This window comes from Zea mays, chromosome 9, assembly GCF_902167145.1.
Source record: "Zea mays cultivar B73 chromosome 9, Zm-B73-REFERENCE-NAM-5.0, whole genome shotgun sequence".
In the NCBI taxonomy this organism is placed as follows: domain Eukaryota; kingdom Viridiplantae; phylum Streptophyta; class Magnoliopsida; order Poales; family Poaceae; genus Zea; species Zea mays.
In genome coordinates, this window is record NC_050104.1 from 76,753,486 (window position 1) to 76,772,797 (window position 19,312).

Below are 19,312 nucleotides of genomic sequence, written 5' to 3' on the forward strand. Positions count from 1 at the left end.
TGGAGGGGTCGGGTGCTATTCACCACGCGACTAGAGATAGTCGCGCGGGCATCGTGTCTTTATGTTGTAGTAAGGGGTACCCCTAATTCAGAGTACCGACAGTGGCCCCCGGGCCCGCCTTAGGGGAGGATATGAGCCTGCAGGTGGGGCCAAAGTTTGACCAGCGATTGGCGTGCTGCTTCCGTGCGCTTGCTGTTGTAATTATTGCCAGCCCGCCTTCGAACACGCCAACTACCACGCCTGTCCCCTCGGCTGACTGACCCGTGACCTCCGCACTTGATGCTTTTGCTGGGCCACGCGCGGGATGCCTCGATACCGCTACATTGGTTTTGAAAAATTTTCTGTCTTCCGCGGCGACCCTGAGGAGGCGTGGTACTGACGCGAGCGGCGGTTCGACTTCTCTGCACCCAGGAACCGGCACCCAAGGAGGATGACTTGTGGGCCCGGGCCCCCGTGTCAGAGACTAGGCTGTTGGTTTCGGTGGAGGCGAAGAGGCGCACTACCGCATGCGGTGGCGTACTCCTCACGCGGCAGACTGGTCCACTGCTTTCGGCGGAGGTGAAGAGACGCACCACCGCAGGCGGTGCTATGCTCCTCACGTGGCGGTTCGCCTTCTCCGCACACAGAGGCCGACGCCCAAGAAGCATGACTCATGGGCCCGAGCCCCTGTGCCAGAGACTGGTCCGCTGCTTTCGGCGGAGGTGAAGAGGCGCATTACCACGGGCGGTGGCGTACTCCTCACGCGGCAAACTGGTCCGCTGCTTTCGGTGGAGGTGAAGAGACGCACCACCGCAGTCGGTGGCGTGCTCCTCACGTGGTGGTTCGCTTTCTCTGCACACGGAGGCCAACGCCCAAGGAGTATGACTCGTGGGCCCTGGCCCCCGTGCCAGAGGCTGGGCCACCCAAGCGCGCGTCGGGCGAGATCTTTAGCGGTGTCTCGAGGCGTCAGTGGGGGAATCCTTCTTTAAAAAGGGACTCCCCCGAGCATGGTAGCCATTCTCATCGCTCGCAGCGCCCTTTCGCCCTCGAGTTCTCCACGCTCTTATGCCGTCGTAGCCACCATGGCCTTGCTAGATCCTCCCAAGCGCCTCCAGCCCGAGGTGGCACTCAACTTGGTGCGCAATCTGCTCGGATGGGGTGTGTCGGTGTTCGCTGGAAAGATCTATGTCGGTGCCTCTCCTCACGGCGATCTTGCCGTTGGAGAGTTTGTGTTCTTCGTCTCCAACCTCCCTAGAGGGTTGGCACTGTCGATCACGTCTTTCTTCGTGCTGCTGCTGGAGGGGCTTGGCCTCCAACCTCTACACGTTACACCCTGCTTCATCCTTCAGGCGGCCATCATTGCCTACCTCCGCAGGATGTCCGTGAAGGCGACGCTCCTTCCCATTTCTTCCTCCAGCATTCGGGGGGAAGAATGTTCACCAGCCTCGTGAAGGTGGACAGCGGGCTGAGCCGCGGCTCCATCCCTCGTGCCCCCAACTCCTTGGGGTGGGAAGCGAGCCGTGCTGCGGCTCCATCTCTTTGGCTCTGATGGCTTCGGCGCCGCCTCCAATGGTGACCATTGGCCTGGCTGCTGAGGACGCCGCCCGGGGGGTTGTACAAGACGTCGTAGGCCGTGGAGATGGCGTCCGCGCGCTTTCAGCGTGACCCTACTGATGTCGAGTAGGTCATACCTGTAGACATAATGCTAGGGCCCCGCTTGAAGGCGGATGTAATAACTTTGTTTTTGCAAGGTAATTTTTGAGTACTATTTATCGAGCAGTATTTAGCACTTATTTGCATACTACTTGTCCCTGTTGTGTGTGGCGTTGCCGACTCCTTCCTGGTACCTGGCCCCCTAGGATGTAGGCTCGACGTGTCGAGACAGGATACCAGCATACCTAAAAGAGTTGGGAACGGCCCCCAGGAGGCAGCCTCGACTGAGACCTGGACCTGAACACGGCTTCGGCTAGGGAGTGTTAGTAGTACACCCATAGGACCCATCGTCTGACATTAGCCATCCTTTGATACAAGCACAGGGCCTGCAGGTTTTAATCTGGGAAGCCAAGTTGTGTGTTCGGACCTCCTGGACCGTGGTTCCAAATACTAGGACACCCGTCGCAGAGTGGTGGAGCGCGTAGGCTTACGGTACGGGACCAGGCCAAGTAGCTACACGGCTCCGAACCACCCCAGGAGACAAGTATCCATTCTCTAGAGCTGGACCCCAGGTTGTCGGACCGACAAGACTATAGCTCCAAATACTAGGGTGCCCGTCACAGAGTGGTAGAGTGTGCAGGCTTTTGGGTACGGAACTAGGCTAAGCGGCCACACTGCTTTGGACCACCCCATGGAACGACCTCCTTTTCTTTAGAACCAGCCCCCAGGCTACCGAACCCCCTGCTTTCGTAGAGGGGTCCTAAACTGCAGGCCTGGCTACTCAATTCGGATGTCATCATGCTAGGACAGATGGGAACTATACGGGTGGGTTAGGTAAAAAATAATATCCGGAAACTGCAGGATAAAACCATGAAGGCAGGAGGATAAAACTGTCATAGGAGCAAATCTGAGGGGGTAAATCTTCTCTTTATAACTCGACATGCATGGGTGCAGGCCAACAGGCCGGTTTTATGAGGGCGGACCTCACCGGGCTGGCGTACACGTATGCACAACCTAGTTACAAAAGGAAGAAAAAATCAACCCCTCAGGCTTGCTCCTATGGACAGAATTTACAGAGATGCTCCAGGGGTTAGGAAGAGGTACTCCTTCAGTTATAATGAGGTGGTCACCCTCGGGTCGGCATATTTCCGTCGCCTTGAAGGGTCCTTCCCAGCTGGGGGAGAGTTTGCGGAGCCCTTCTCGGTTCAGTACTTGCCTTAGGGTTAGGCCCCGACCCTGGGTTCCCACCTGCATTTGATGATAGAGTCCATGTTCCCACGCTGTAGCCGTTTCTGTATGGACCCATCAGAAGACTGGACCCATGGGGAGTCCAGAAGGGTTTCCAGGGGAAGGCAGGCTTCGACCCCGTAGACCGGGGAGTACGGGGTCCCCCCGGTGGCCCGTTTAGCTGTCGCCACCGGAATAGGAGTCTTCGGTGATGACATCATTCAGGACCCCTCGGGTGACTAATACCCGAGGTCCCGTTCAGCCGCGGCGACCTCGCCGTCGTCGACCCTTTCCTTGCTAGGTCGGCGACGAGGTGGGGAGCCGTCCCTGGAAGACTGCTCGCGCCACTCGCTGACGCGTTTCGCGAGGTCGATGATCTCGCGACACTCCGCGGCGCCGTGGTGACTGTTGGGGTGCATAGGGCATGAGCTGTTGTTACCCCTCTGTGGCCGTGGGCGTTTGTTGCGGTCGCCCAGCCCCCAGTCGCAGCTGCGACGACCAGAGCGGTAGATTGCGGCCTCTCGTGGCTGCGGCCCTTCTTTTTCTTTTTACCGTCCCGGGGGATGGCACCCGAGCCACCCGTCTGGGCAGCCCCGGTTTGTGGGGCCGAGTGCCATGCCCGGCCATCGGCGGCTCTGGCACACTTGTCGGCCAGAGCGAAGAGTGTGGAGACAGTCTCCACGTCATGCGTGGCCAACTTCTCCAACATTTTTTCATCATGCACTCCCTGATGGAAGGCCGTGATGATGGAAGCATCGGAAATGCGAGGTATAGTACCTCGCACCTTGGTGAAGCGGGAGATAAATGTTCGGAGAGTCTCCCCGGGTTCCTGCCTCACTGCGTGGAGGTGGGCCTCCACGCCGTGCTGTTGGTAAGCGCTGGCAAAGTTCACTGTGAACCGCGCGTAGAGCTCTTCCCAGGAATAGATTGATCCTGGGGCAAGATTCATGAGCCAAGTCCAGGCAGGCCCAGACAAGGCGACATGAAAATATGTCGCCATCACAGCGGTGTTTCCACCTGCTGCTATGATAGCGGTGACGTACACCTGCAGAAATTCCGACGGATTTGACGTACCGTCGTACTTTTCTGGTAGGTGCGGCCGGAACTTGGATGGCCAGGACACCGCGCGGAGATGATCCGCGATAGCGGCGCAGCCCACGCCGGCCAAGGGGACACCCGCCTAGAACCGGGCGCCCATTGGGGTCTGCGGTGCTACCTCAACGAAGTCTTGATCGAGGTTGCGACCCTCGATGTTTTGCCGGCGCTCCCACGCCCTCTCCACAGAGATCCGAGCGTCCTCTCCCGTGCGCCTGTGGCTGAGTTCTGCCCGGAGTTGTTGGTCTGTGCACCCCTCACTGTGGGTGGGCGCACAGACGCCGACGCCTCATGTTGGCGCCGGGATGACCGTGGCCTCGATCTGGTCGAGCTAGAGTGCACCATGCGGAGCAGTCGGTCGATGTCATCCTGCCACTACTTCATGGCCCCCGGTGAGGCCGTGGAGCTTGGAGGGTGACACAACAACTCCCTGGCTGCAGACAGTGCCCCCGGAGCCGCCCTCGATGGAGTCCGGGATGTCTGCATGGTTGTATGATGTCGTGCCACGTGCACAGCAGCAGTGCCTGGCACTAGGCGGTTGGGAACCTGTGGCGTGGAAGAGGCAGCTTCCTCCTCCACCAGGAAATCCCCCAAAGTCTCGGCGCGGTGCTCGACGATTTGCACCATCATGCTGAGCAAGAAGAACAAACAAAAACCTAGTGCCTAAGCCCCTACCTGGCGCGCCAAATGTCGGAGAGGAAATCTCTGGCCTGGTGGCAGAATGCACCCGTCCTAAATCCTAAGATGAGGAGGGGCCTAAGCGTTTTGCTTGTTAGTTGGAAAAATGGGGAGAACACAGGAACACACAAGGATTTAGAGTGGTTCGGGCCGCCGGAGCGTAACACCCTACTTCACTGTGTGATGTATTGAGCTTGAGAGTTTGTATGAACTTGTGAGCCTGAGCTGGGTCTGTGTCTAAGTTAGCTTTTTCGAGCCTGTCTCGTAACGTTGCGTGCCTCCCCTTTTATAGTTGAAGGGGGACACATACAAGGGTGCTGAGCCCCGACATGCGGGCCCAGGGACATAACGGATGTAATACTTGGAGCAACTAATGCTAGTCGCCAGTGCAATCTCCTTGCGCCCGGATATCCGCAGCTTGTGTAGTATTGGCGTGCAGTGGAAGCTTCACTGGCAACGTACGGGTGATGATGGGCATAGTGTATGCCGTAGCACGGGCGTACTGCCTGCCAACGGAATGGACAAGCACGCCGCCTGCAGGATGGCCTGGTCGCCGCCCGTCAGCGGAGTGGACAGAGCACATTTAATGTTGAGGCGGTACATCGCCTGCCAGTGGAGTGGCAGGGCTCATTAAATGTCGAGGCGGCACATCACCTACCAGTGGAATAGACACGCGGCACGCCTTATCCGCAATAAATGCAGCGCCGCGCGGCCTAGAGGCCTTACGTCAGGCTCCGCCCGCTGGCTTACGTCATGGGCAGTAGGCCACGTGGCAGCATCGAGTCTCCGCCTGAGCGGGGAGCAGAATTGTACATGGTATGGTCCGGACACGTGTCAGCACCGGACCCCTGTCTAGCCTTGATTAAGGCCTGGGTATTCTTTGTCTTGGAGTCCCGGGACCCCACTGTGAGTAGCCCGGACCCCTCCTAAAGGGTCTGGGACCCGTCCTAGGGGTCTGGTTTGTACCTGTGGAGGTCTTGAACCTCGCTCGGAGGTCCGGGTTGTTCATCCAAGGGTCCGGCGTTTTCCCATGGGGGTTCGAACCCACTGTCGCCACCTTGGAGTATATCGTCTCTTCTGGCCGCGTGGCGGCCCCGGAGCTGCCCACGTGGAGGGGTCGGGTGCTGTTCACCGCGCGACTAGAGATAGCCGCGCGGGCACCGTGTCTTTATGCTGTAGTAAGGGGTACCCCTGATTCAGGGTACCGACATAGATATATAATAAAAGTTAAGTTAAAAAAAACTAAAACAACTTGTTGATTTGAAATGGTGAGAGTACAATATAACATAAATCATACATAGCAATACTCTCTTCTTTTAGCCAAGACTCCTAAGTATACAAATTATAGTATATGAACTCTACATAATATTAAGTTGTATGCACGAATCAATTCAACCCAAAAGGTTAAGCTAATAGAAGTGGTGGACAATTCACGTATATTATATTCCAACACTCTCACTCATGTCGAGCCTCTCTTGGGTCTTAGACGTGGAATAGGAGCGAGCAACAATTATTTTATTTAATTGCGCTAACTATGATTTGAACTCGAGACCTCTAGCTTCGATGATACCATTAAGTTGCATGCACCAACCAATCCAACCCAAAAGATTAAACTAATAGGAGGATGGACAATTCACTTATATTATGTTCCAACGCCACACGTGAATGTTTAATAAGACCTTTAGAAAAAAGAGAAAATTCCTAAAGTGATTCCTAAAGTGAGACACTAGAGTTGAGCTGGGTCTCGAACGTTAGCGGACAGGAAGCCAGCCTCATGCTCCCACCAAATTATAGTATATGAACTCTACATAATATTAAGTTGCATGCAAGAATCAATTCAACCCAAAAGATTAAGCTGATAGAAGTGGTAGACAATTCACTTATATTATATTCCAACACTCTCCCTCACGTCGAGCCTCTCTTGGTTCTCAAACGTGGAATAGGAGCGAGCAACAATTATTTTATTTAATTGCGCTAACTATGATTCGAACTCGAGACCTCTAGCTTTAATAATACCATATTAAGTTGCATGCACCAACCAATTCAACCCAAAAGATTAAAGTAATAAGAGGGTGGACAATTCACTTATATTATGTTCCAACGCCACACGTGAATGTTTAATAAGACCTTTAGAAAAAAGAGAAAATTCCTAAAGTGATTCCTAAAGAGTTGAGCTGGGTCTCGAACGCTAGCGGACAGGAAGCCAGCCTCACGCTCCCACCAATTGTGCTATTTGTGGTGCTCGCAATATTATCTCTTAACGATATTATTATATCTTAAATTTTGTGAATCAATTTTTTTTGTTACTAGCAAGACACTTTTGTCAACTTACTATTTCCAAAAATACCATAGTCGGTAAAAGGCATGTCATATAGCTAGATTATTGTATCATTGGTTTATATTCTATATCTAAAACCAACATGATGTAAACAACATACATTGTCACATAGTCTTTAGTAGTGCCATAGGTTTTCTTATAGAATATTAACTAACAAGCTTACATTTTAGTTTTAACAACCAAAACATAAACACATGGAGGATTAACTTATGTTCTTGTTTGAATAAGGTTGAAATTTGATCTAGAGTTGAAAAGGAGATGCATGGATGGCTTGCCATGAGTTTAGTGGGCTAAAATCTATAGGAAAGTGACCGAATAAATTAGATATTTGCAATATATTGCATGCCATCACATGATATATCATTAGTTTGCATGACAAATACTACTTGATATCTTGTTTGCTATAGTTAGCACAACAAATTCATATTATCATGATTGGTCCTGATACGCTATATTCGCATTTACACCTAAGATTAACACTAAATCAACCACATGCAATATTTTTCATAATTCATATGTTATAAATGACTACACATCCTATCCTCACTTTTTATTCGTGGCTACTTGAGAAATTAAACCTTGTGGATATTATAATTCCATTTTTTCCTACATGGTTATGATCATATGTTTCTATATTGAAAATTATCAGTATTAGAACAATGATGTATTATCATTGCATCACTTCAAATTATAACCTTACATATTCAAAACCTTGCGAGTGAGGTCTCCTATCGATCTCTCAATAGCCACTACACTACAAAGATACACTGCTGCAGAAAAGATATCCTGAGTTGATAAAAAAATAATTTCTAGTGACGGTTTCTAAAATCGATAGCACGCCATCGATTATAAAGGTGTGGGTTATGCGATGTCTGGCTTTGAGTAGCCCACACATATATTTTTCCAAGGACGGCTACAACAATAATATTATATTTGCAAATCCACTTTTAAGAGTGGTTAGCCATATCTAGAGTTCTATTTTTAAGGATGGTTGAACTAAGAAAACCGTCTCTAGCGATCCATTTCTATGGACGGTTTAGAAAACCGTCCATAGAAATCAATTTACAAGGCCGGTTGAATTAAGAAAACCACCTCTGGAAAACGATTTGCATGGCCGGGGGAGATTGAGTGCACCGCTGCTCCTCGTTCTAATTAGCGACGGTTTCTTATTAGATGACAAATATCTTTTAAGAAATCTCGGAGCCGTTCGTAAGAAAAAATATTGTGCAGTAGTGATAGGTGGACAGAGGGCGAGGGACAGCATGGTCGTCTAGCGTGTGTCCAAAGGTGTTTCGTGTGTACAAGGGTGACCTTTTCCCTTTCTCTCTCTCTCTCGTCTTCAGTTAAAGCCATCAGCACATGGAATTCCTGTCCCCAAATCTTTATTAATTACTTCCCCATAACCCCCCTTCTCTCCTTCCTCCTCTTCTCTTCCTCTCGATCTCGTTTCTCTCCAGGCTCGGACGGCACAGCGCGCGGCGGCGTGGATCCCGTCTCCCTCTCCTCGATCCAGCCCTCTGAACCACATGCATGTGATCATGCACGGGCTGGTATGGTAAAGGGCGCGCCGTGCTGCTAGACTCGTATGGGCTCTTGGCAGCAAGGAGAGCTGCAGGGAGCAGCCATGGATGGTGCAGCGGCGGCGGCGACTGGAAGCGGCGGCGGCCACCGCGTCGTGGGCTCGAGGAACGAGGAGCACGGGAAGTACCTGTCGGAGTCGAGCTGCTGCCCACGGTGCGGACACAAGCTCGACCCGAAGCTGGTATATCACTCACAAGCACGACAACTGGTGTGACGTTCAACTTTGTTAGGTTTTGATGTAGATTGACGAGCGAGCTTCGCTCTCGGCGCTGTGTGACGACGTACGATGCATGCATGTGTGTGTATGTAGGACTGGCTGGGGCTGCCGGCGGGGGTCAAGTTCGACCCGACGGATCAGGAGCTGATTGAGCACCTGCAGGCCAAGGTCCGGCCTGCCTCGGCAGCGGCGCCGTCGCACCCTCTGATCGACGAGTTCATACCCACCATTGAAGGGGAGGACGGCATATGCTACACCCATCCTGAGAGGCTGCCAGGTGATCGAATTGATTAATTTAGCTAGCAGCACAGTTTCCATTCCATGGATTATTGATCTCGATCACTAGTACGTATACATATGTGGTGATGCCAATTTCTTCTAAGAGGGGCATTCTTGTTTTGCTCCCATATACCTCATTATTCTTGTTGAAAAATATTTTTTTCTCTTCCTTTCTTGGGATACAATGGTTTTGTTCTTTAATTCTTTCTACGTTTTCTCTTTAAGCTCATTTCACTTTAAAGTAGTTTCAGTTTTTTCTATCTTTAATTTTGTTTTTACGTATTTCACTCTTTGCTATTTCTGCATTATATATATATATATATATATATATATATATATATATATATATATATATATATATATATAAAATATTAAATGGTACTTGATCGATACGCGATACACGTATAATTCTCATTCATCATGTACGCACGTATATATAATACCTATTTATTGTGCACATTATTAAGAATGGTGTAGCTTTGCACATTGACGCGCGCACACTATAAAGAAAAAGATCGATATATTGCGCGTAGAAATCTTCTGCTACTGAATCTGCATGTAGGACATTAATGCTTTTGTTGCAGCACATCACTCTCTCCTTCCCCTCTGCAGAATGAAACGTGACATGGGGATCTGCCCCTATCTTCCAAAGTTAGGTTTTGTCATCCTCTCTAGGTTGTTATACCCTCCAACAGCCAAATGGCTAGCTGCTTGCATCACCAGCCCACACCCTTGTCCCAAAGTGAAACAACCAAACAGACATGTCGCTGGCCGGCCAGCTATATGTGACACTGCATGCAGGTATATGCATGCATGCATGCACGCTGACATCTCCATGGCCATGCATGCATTGCAGGTTTGACGAAGGACGGCCTGAGCAGGCACTTCTTCCACCGGCCATCCAAGGCTTACACTACCGGCACTCGCAAGCGCCGTAAGATCCAGCCGCCCGTAGCCGATGCCTCATCATCCTCCGCCCTGCCCGCGCAGCAGCAGCATCAGCAGCAGCAGCGGAGCGAGACGCGGTGGCACAAGACCGGCAAGACGCGGCCGGTGGTCGTCGCCGGGCGGCAGCGCGGGTGCAAGAAGATCCTGGTGCTCTACACGAACTTCGGCAAGAACCGCAAGCCCGACAAGACCAACTGGGTGATGCACCAGTACCACCTCGGCGACAAAGAGGAGGAGCGCGAGGGCGAGCTCGTCGTGTCCAAGATCTTCTACCAGACGCAGCCGAGGCAGTGTGGCGTCGCGGCGGAGCCTGCCGCCACAGCCGCCTCCTCTGACACGGTGGAGGAGGCTGCTGACCCGCCGGCGCCGGAGGGCTTGGTAGTGCCGCCACCACCAGATGTAGCCGGTGCCTTCCAAGGCGCCGCTGGCATTGATGAGTTCAGCTTTGCGCAGTTCAGGAGCAGCTTCGAGGAGGTGAGTCTATTTTTTTTTTCTTACAAGCACCATATTGCAGCGTTTTAAAGGGCCTAGCTCTACCTCACTATTCTGTTTGAGTTCTTTTCCAACAAGAGGGCAGCAGCAGCTTGCCAAATCAAAAAGAAAGGAAGTGATATGACGTACTGGCGCGAGTGAGCACGAACTTCACTTGGATTTATTGAATCTTATTACTACTAGTAGCTAGGCACAAGCGCACGTACTTACCCACCACACACTAATTGGTTACTGTTTCTATAGATTCGTCTAGCATTTAACATTTGAATATTGCTAGCTGTTAATTATTCAAGTCGTGTTTAATTAAGATAAATAATATATATGCAACAGATTCCATATATATATCTTCAAGAAAGCAGGAAAAAGGTCATAAAGCCATGCTCAATCACATTAGTCTTAGCTTATATAGATGCCAAAATATGACAACAGACGACGACGCTATTTCAGACTGCAGCTTTTTTGCGTGCCTTCACAAAAAAAAAAGAACCAATCATGTACGTGTGGTAGAAATATGATGTGATCTTTTTTTGGGAGGGTGTACGTTTTCGATGCCAATGCGCTTTCAGCTTGGTCCGATCAATGAATCGTGTGTGGTGAGAAAATTTTCTTCAGGGTTAGCTAGAGGATTTGAGAACTGAGGTCTCACCTAAGATTGATAGGCGTGCCTGACCAGCATGAGATGCAGAAGTAACTAATAATCAATTATTTCCATGTAATTAATTTTGTAGAAACAAGGAAAAAGTTGACAAGAAAGCTCTATACAAGTAGTACATTTGTGCACTACCAAATTCTTGGGTGCTGTACGACGATGGCATATTTTTTTTGTCCAAAAGCAATCAACCTCTTGACAGAGATAGTATAATCAGACTATATATAGCACAGTCTCCAACATTAGGTCAACACGTAATCTACTTTCCTAATTGTTGGGCCACCTTCCCTATCTAGCTACCGATGTCCAATAAAACAGTTGTGACTTACTACATTGAGGCATTATTTTATGGTAACAGTTGTAGAATGGCTAAATCAAAATTAAGGCTCGGTTATAAGCCATAGTTACCTATATGTAAGCCAAGTGATCAAAACAAACCTCCAGCTGTGTTCTATTAGCCAGCTTTTCAATAGATACAATTTTTTTGTAGTCTGTAGCTAACACAAGTATGACCTATAATTAAATACTAGACCAACTGCCCATGAATATAATTTCTCCTTATTTTTTACTATCAGTACGCATAGAGTGCATATACAGGTGAACCATAAAGTTAGCAATAATGTGTCTATGTTCATTGTAAAAAGCATTTCCCCAAAGTGTATATAGCTTAGAAATATAGTGCAGAAGGTTGTGGCTTGTAACAACATATTAGTGTATTACCATATATAAGATGAGACAACCATATGGGAATTTTCCTGATTGGAAAATAATTCACACTATATATAGTTAGGTTACTGAATTTCTTGCTATACTCTAGTTGAATTGTCGATGGGAAAAAGAATTCAAACTAAATCAAAAGTCGATAGATTGTTAACAACTTTGGTTGCATTTGGATCTGCTGCTGCTTACATCTAGGTTTTCATATTATTTTAATTTTTTGAAGATATTTTAACATCTTTTTCGTCTAATAAAAGATAAAAGTATCAAAAAAAGTTTGGATGTCTTTAACATGCCATTGGTTAAATGATATCTTGATGATGGCCTCTAGATTTTCCTACTTTTTGGTAGTTTTTATCTGATTTGGTATGTGATTAATTAAGACATCTTAGATCGGTGAAAATAATTAATATGTAGAAATTCAATAAATATAGTCTACAAATATTAACATGAACAAGGTGTACACAATAGGTGGACGTCGGAGCATCAGTTCAGGTTTCGATGAGGGACGAGGAGGAAATGCATGCAGCGCATCTCAACCTTCACCAGGATCATAATCTTCACCGCAATCAATTTGGCAACCAAGAGCACAGGCGCCGCATGGCTGCAACTGCTGCAGCATTCCACATCAACACACCAGTAGAGCCTATCACCACGATGATCACCTCCTCGCCGGTGGTTCACGGTTCTGCCATACTTCAACATCCAGAGGCATATGGCCATGGCAGCTCGACTTATTGTCATCATCAGCACCAGATGGTAGTAATATTAATTGTGGCATAGTATAAGACAATAAAAATTTCCATGATCAATGTTTTTTCCATTATTTTTCACATTTTTCACAGTTGATTTTATTGTTTAATGAGTATTGATCCTATTTCATTATTGTTTGAATTTTGATTAAATGGACTAGGAGGAGGATGAGCAGCTACACCAACAACCTCAAAATTTTGATGGGCGACGGTCGACTTCTGGGCTCGAAGAGGTTATTATGGGATGTAGTTCGAGGAGGTCCAAAAGAGCGGTAAGCATGTCCCCTTATGAAAGCATGCATGCAGATTAATGTCTATGAATAATGCTTATGAGTGGCTAGTGTAGATATGGAAATTACTAAACAGAGTAATCACACAAGCTTTGTTAATTATTCAATGTTGTATGGCATGTTACCACTAAAAATAAAAATAATTAGACAACTTGCTAGTACCTTTGCTGATGAGTTGGAGAGTTCAACCTAAAGGACAGACTCCTTAACTTGATAAGGAACCTATTAGTAATCTTAGTTAGCTACGCTCGGTTAGCAAAATTGTACCTATTTAGACAATAATACGTGAAATAAACTCCTATGGGCTCAAGGAAGTGTTATTCTCTCTATCCATGTCTACGAAAGAAATTAGCAGACCATTCGCCAAAATTTAATAAAACCTAGATATGACCCTCAGTGATTAGGGTATAACATTTTAGGACATGTGTACCCTCAGTCATATGACATTATTTATTAATATTTCTACGGGGTTTTTAATACTGCAGGAAGCACAATATTATTTATTAATATTTCTACGGGGTTTTTTTTTTGGAATACAGGAAGCATCTGGCCCAGGTGGAAACAAGGAGAGCAGAGGATGGCAGTACCCATCCTTCTGGCCATCTGGCAGCCAACAGGATCATCATGGGTAGAAGAGCAGCAACACATCCCTGCCTGGCACTGTATGTGCCGCACCACCTTTGCATGAAGCCAACCTTGGAGAGGGCAACCGAAAGCAGAGAGACACCTGACATCATCATTACTAGCTACCATGATAAGATCATCATATAAACCTAGCTACACTGTCGTACCTACCATATCTAGGCTTACAATACTTTAGCGTGAGTGCAGTCGCTTCCAAGAAGCAAACAAAATCAGGGCAAAGTTATATCAAAACAAAAACAAAAAAATACAAACCCAGCCTTTTGCCGCCCCCGCTCTCTCTCTCTCTCTCGATACACTCTTTGGTCCCCAGCTCGTATACGCTTCTAGCTACTTTCTCTTCGACCAATGCGCGCGTATGGATCGGATAACGTACGGGGATGGAACGAAGTTTCATTTGAAGCGCGCTCAAATTTACATGCTGCATGTCTAAAGAGACAAAGATGGTATTGGAGGCTAGGAGGAAAAGCAAAAGGGAGAGAAGAATCATGAAAAAGAAAAGCAAGGGGAGCGAGGCGAGGCCGGGGGACATGAAACAAAGGTGACGTCACATGAGAACGGTCAGTAGTTAACCGTCGGTTGTGCACAGTGGTCGATGCAAAATCATTACCACAATCATGGTTCATCCTTGCCTTTTCCTTTTTTTTCCCCTCCCCCTTATAAAATGCTGCTACCGTAGTTTAGTATACTACCACTACTATACAATTATCCCATTGCATTCTTATTATTGTAGTTTGTTTGCGTTGATGCATGCATTGTTGGATCTGTTATGGGCTTGGCTCATTTATTGAATAAACTCTATGGTGTGTAATGGTGGAGAATACCAATAGTACCACATTGGAAGTCCAAGGGTCTTTTGCCTTGACTTATATGGTGGGATTTATTCCACTTAACTTGAGAAGTCAAGAAATGGACAAGGGCGTGCCACACGCGCGCGCGCGCGCCGCCGCCGCCGCCGGCCGGGCGTGGCGTGGCAGGCAGGCGGTCGGGCGTGGTTGTGTTAATTTTTAGCACTCACTAACCGCGTCAGCCGAGTGACCCTGTCTCTTCGTCTGCCGAGTGACCCTGTCTCTTCGTCAGCCAGCCGAGTGACCCTTATCCTTCAGCTGCCGACTCATGGCGTGACTCGGCGAGAGCTGGCCGACTCATGGCATAACTCGGCTAGAGCTGGCCGACTCTTGGCGTGACTCGGCGACCTTTCTCCTTCAGCTTCCCTCTGCGAGAGGTTAAATAGAGGAGCACCCCTGTCATTCGGTACACGCGAGAAACACTTTCAGTCTCACAATCCAGCCGCCGAGTGAGGGTATTTCCATCTCGTGACTCTGCGCGCACAGAGTAGCAAGAGGGCAGGTGCCTCCGAAGCCGGTGCCGTTCGAGACCTTGCACGGGGGATCGGCAATTAGGTTTTTGGGGAGCGTCTACGCGACTGCCCAAAAACATCTTCAACATGACAAGGGAAGCTGGACAAGGATCTGGATCAGCAGAGCGCATAGGAGGGTATGATCAGTTTATTTACTTACTGTTTTGTATTCTGGAGATTATATATGTTTCATATATTCATCTATGTTGTTTCATATTTACGAATGATTTTATCTTATCTGTTCTGTCTTATTATAATATGATAGATCTGTCTGTTTTAATTTTACAGTCATACTATTTATGTTTCTATCTGTTTATTTCCAGTTGTTCAGTCAGTATACATGTTTATCGTATTTATATGATTTATATAATTCACATGCTCTATGTTCTCTTGATTCATATTGGTATGGATCAATTTAACATCACGATTTCTATGGTTAATTATTTATATGTCATCATCATAATGTTAATTTATGGAATTAAAATAATACGGAAAATGCCTATATTTCTAACAATCCAAAAACCTAATTGTTAGGCATTTTTCTGTCAGAGGTTTTGCTGCTGTGCTAAAGCCTGATCCTTTTGATGGTAAAAACTTCTTGATATGGAAAGCTAAAATGGAATTGTGGCTAACTGCAATGTCTTGTTTTCATGCCGCTGAGGGCAAGCCTGCAAACTTACCTTCTGAGGATGAGGCTAAGTTTAAGGCTGAAGACAACCTCTTTCGAGGTGCAGTGATTAGCGCACTTGACACAAAATTCCAGAAAAGCTATATCATCCTTCCCACGGGGAAAGAGCTGTGGGATGCTCTTGTTGGAAAGTTTGGAGTTACTGACGCTGGTAGCGAGCTGTATCTCATGGAGCAGCTGTATGACTACAAGATGGTTGAGAACCGATCTGTAGTGGAACAGGCTCATGAGTTTCAGGCACTAGCTAAGGAACTCGAACTTTTTCCTTGTCCTTTGCCTGACAAGTTTGTGGCTGGCGGTATAATCGCCAAGTTACCACCTTCTTGGAAGGACTTTGCTACCTCTCTCAAACATAAGAGACAAGAGTTCAATGTGGAAGAGCTCATTGGTACTCTTGATGTTGAGGAAAGGGCTAGAACAAAGGACAGTGGAAAAGGTGTTGAGACCTCTACTGCTAATGTGGTGCAGAAGAGAAACTTCCGCAAGTTTAACAAGAAGACACCGCCATTCTCACCACAATCCAATGGGATTGCTGAAAGGAAAAACCGCACTCTAACAGATTTGGTGAATGCCATGTTGAGTACAGCGGGATTATCCAAGGCATGGTGGGGTGAGGCGATTTTGACAGCATGTCATGTCCTGAATAGAGTTCCAACAAAGAACAAAGAGATCACACCATTCGAGGAATGGGAAAAGAGAAGATTAAATCTCTCGTATTTGCGCACTTGGGGTTGCTTGGCTAAAGTGAATGTGCCAATCAACAAAAAGCGTAAACTTGGGCCTAAAACTGTTGATTGTGTATTCCTTGGGTACTCTTTTCACAGCACTGGGTATAGGTTCTTAATTATAAAATCTGATGTGCCTGATATGTATGTTGATACTATCATGGAATCAAGAGACGCAACATTTTTTGAGAATGAGTTTCCTATGAAGAATACACCTAGTGATATAAGTCATGAGACTATAATTTCCCATGAGCACGAACTGTCGATTCCTATAGATCATGCTGAGGATTCTCACGTGCACATCCCTGAGGAGGATGACACTATAGTCACTCGAAAGAGCAAGAGACAGAGGGTTGCAAAATCCTTTGGTAATGACTTTATAGTGTACCTTGTGGAAGACACACCAACTACCATTAGTGAGGCATATTCCTCTCCTGATGCTGACTTATGGAAGGAAGCAGTAAGGAGTGAGATGGAATCTATTATGTCTAATGGAACTTGGGAGGTCGTTGACCGTCCTTATGGTTGTCAACCTATAGGTTGCAAATGGATCTTCAAGAAAAAGCTTAGGCCTGATGGTACAATCGAGAGGTACAAGGCAAGGCTTGTGGCCAAAGGATATACCCAAAAGGAGGGTGAAGATTTCTTTGATACCTACTCACCAGTGGCTCGATTGACTACAATTCGCACATTAATAGCCGTGGCAGCCTCTTATGGTCTTATCATTCATCAGATGGATGTTAAGACAGCTTTCCTAAATGGAGAGTTGGATGAGGAGATCTATATGGATCAGCCAGAAGGGTTCATTGCGGATGGTCAAGAGAACAAGGTGTGCAGGTTGATAAAATCATTGTATGGCCTAAAACAAGCACCTAAGCAATGGCATGAAAAGTTTGATAATACTCTTACAACAGCTGGCTTTGTTGTAAATGAATCTGACACATGTGTATACTATCGGTATGGTGGGGGTGAGTCTGTTATGCTGTGTCTTTATGTTGATGACATTTTGATCTTTGGATCAAATCTCAATGTGATTGAGGAAGTTAAAAATCTTCTATCGAGCAATTTCGAGATGAAAGATTTGGGAGAGGCTGATGTCATTCTAAACATCAAGCTTGTTAGAGAAGCTGATGGTGGGGTAACTCTGTTACAATCCCATTATGTGGAAAAGGTATTGAGTCGCTTTGGATTTAGTGACTGTGATCCTGCTCCAACACCTTATGACCCCAGTGTGCTATTAAGAAAAAATCGGAGAATAGCAAGGGATCAATTGACATACTCCCAGATCATTGGCTCGCTCATGTACCTTGCAAGTGCAACAAGGCCAGACATCTCTTATGCTGTGAGTAAGCTAAGTCGGTTTGTGTCGAAACCAGGAGATGATCACTGGCGTGCTCTTGAGAGAGTGTTGCGGTATTTGAAAGGTACTATGACATACGGTATTCATTATACCGGAAACCCAAAAGTGCTGGAAGGCTATTGTGATGCCAACTGGATTTCTGATGCTGATGAGCTTTATGCCACAAGCGGATATGTGTTTCTGTTTGGAGGTGGCGCTGTTTCCTGGAAGTCTTGCAAGCAGACTATCTTAACGAAGTCTACAATGGAAGCAGAACTCGCAGCATTAGACACTGCTGGGGCTGAGGCTGAGTGGCTTCGTGATTTCCTATTGGACTTACCGGTGGTTGAAAAACCGATACCGGCTATTTCCATGAATTGTGACAACCAAACGGTGATTACAAAGGTTAACAGTTCTAGGAATAACATGAAGTCTACAAGGCATGTTAAGAGGAGATTGAAATCTGTCAGAAAGTTGAAAAACTCCGGAGTTATAACTGTGGATTATGTCCACACATCAAATAATCTGGCAGATCAATTTACTAAGGGTCTATCACGCAATGTGATAGAAAGTGCATCGAGGGAAATGGGTATGAGACCCATGTGAGATCTACTCTAGTGGTAACCTGCTCTATGTGATCGGAGATCCCATGAAGTAGAGTGGAGAAACAAGCTAGGAGTAGATTGTGAGGAAAGATCCCTTCTTTAACTCATTTCTGATGCACATCTTTCCTATCTGTAAGGCAGGATGGTTTTTACCTTAATGTATTCCAAGAGTCTTATAAAGGTGAGATGTTGTCCTACAGAACATCTTCTGAGGAATACACCTATATGAGTCAGACTGCTAGTCACAGTCTATGGGATTTGGGTAATCCCTAAATACTCATGAAAGGCACTGAAGTGTGACTTATATGCTTCTAAACAGCGGGAATACCCTTCTGCAGCCTAGTATCAGCAAAGGATTTGAGTGAATCTTATTTCGCACAAAACTGTCAATTCAAGGCATAGTCCATTGTTCAGTTGTGAATAAGTGAAACTCTTATTCTAGATGGATGTTCAACTTAACAGTCTCCATCGAAACACTGGTATATCAAAGGATTGTGATTCTGATACTTCATCATTACAAACCCTAGAGTTTGGTGGGGATTGTTGGATCTTTTATGGGCTTGGCCCATTTATTGAATAAACTCTATGGTGTGTAATGGTGGAGAATACCAATAGTACCACATTGGAAGTCCAAGGGTCTTTTGCCTTGACTTATATGGTGGGATTTATTCCACTTAACTTGAGAAGTCAAGAAATGGACAAGGGCGTGCCACACGCGCGCGCGCGCGCCGCCGCCGCCGCCGGCCGGGCCGGGCCGGGCGTGGCGTGGCGAGGCGAGGCGAGGCGAGGCGAGGCAGGCAGGCAGGCGAGCGGGCGTGGTGTGGTTGTGTTAATTTTTAGCACTCACTAACCGCGTGAGCCGAGTGACCCTGTCTCTTCGTCTGCCGAGTGACCCTGTCTCTTCGTCAGCCAGCCGAGTGACCCTTATCCTTCAGCTGCCGACTCATGGCGTGACTCGGCGAGAGCTGGCCGACTCATGGCATAACTCGGCTAGAGCTGGCCGACTCTTGGCGTGACTCGGCGACCTTTCTCCTTCAGCTTCCCTCTGCGAGAGGTTA

At 47.3% G+C, this 19,312-nt stretch overlaps 1 protein-coding gene across 2 annotated transcripts; it reads left to right on the forward strand.

Moving 5' to 3' along the window:
* The first annotated feature begins 8,333 nt into the window (after window positions 1-8,333).
* Window positions 8,334-14,329, forward strand: LOC103638434 (NAC domain-containing protein 75). 2 transcript variants are annotated; one of them, XM_020544350.3, is made up of 6 exons: window positions 8,334-8,759; window positions 8,862-9,045; window positions 9,904-10,469; window positions 12,325-12,612; window positions 12,767-12,877; window positions 13,435-14,329. In XM_020544350.3, exons 1-6 carry the CDS (start codon window positions 8,556-8,558, stop codon window positions 13,525-13,527), a joined length of 1,446 nt encoding a protein of 481 aa, XP_020399939.1. In that variant the 5' UTR covers window positions 8,334-8,555; the 3' UTR covers window positions 13,528-14,329. The 2 variants fall into 2 exon arrangements, with proteins under 2 accessions (XP_020399939.1, XP_020399940.1); XM_020544351.3 differs by having other exon boundaries at window positions 8,335-8,732.
* The last annotated feature ends 4,983 nt before the right edge of the window (window positions 14,330-19,312 follow it).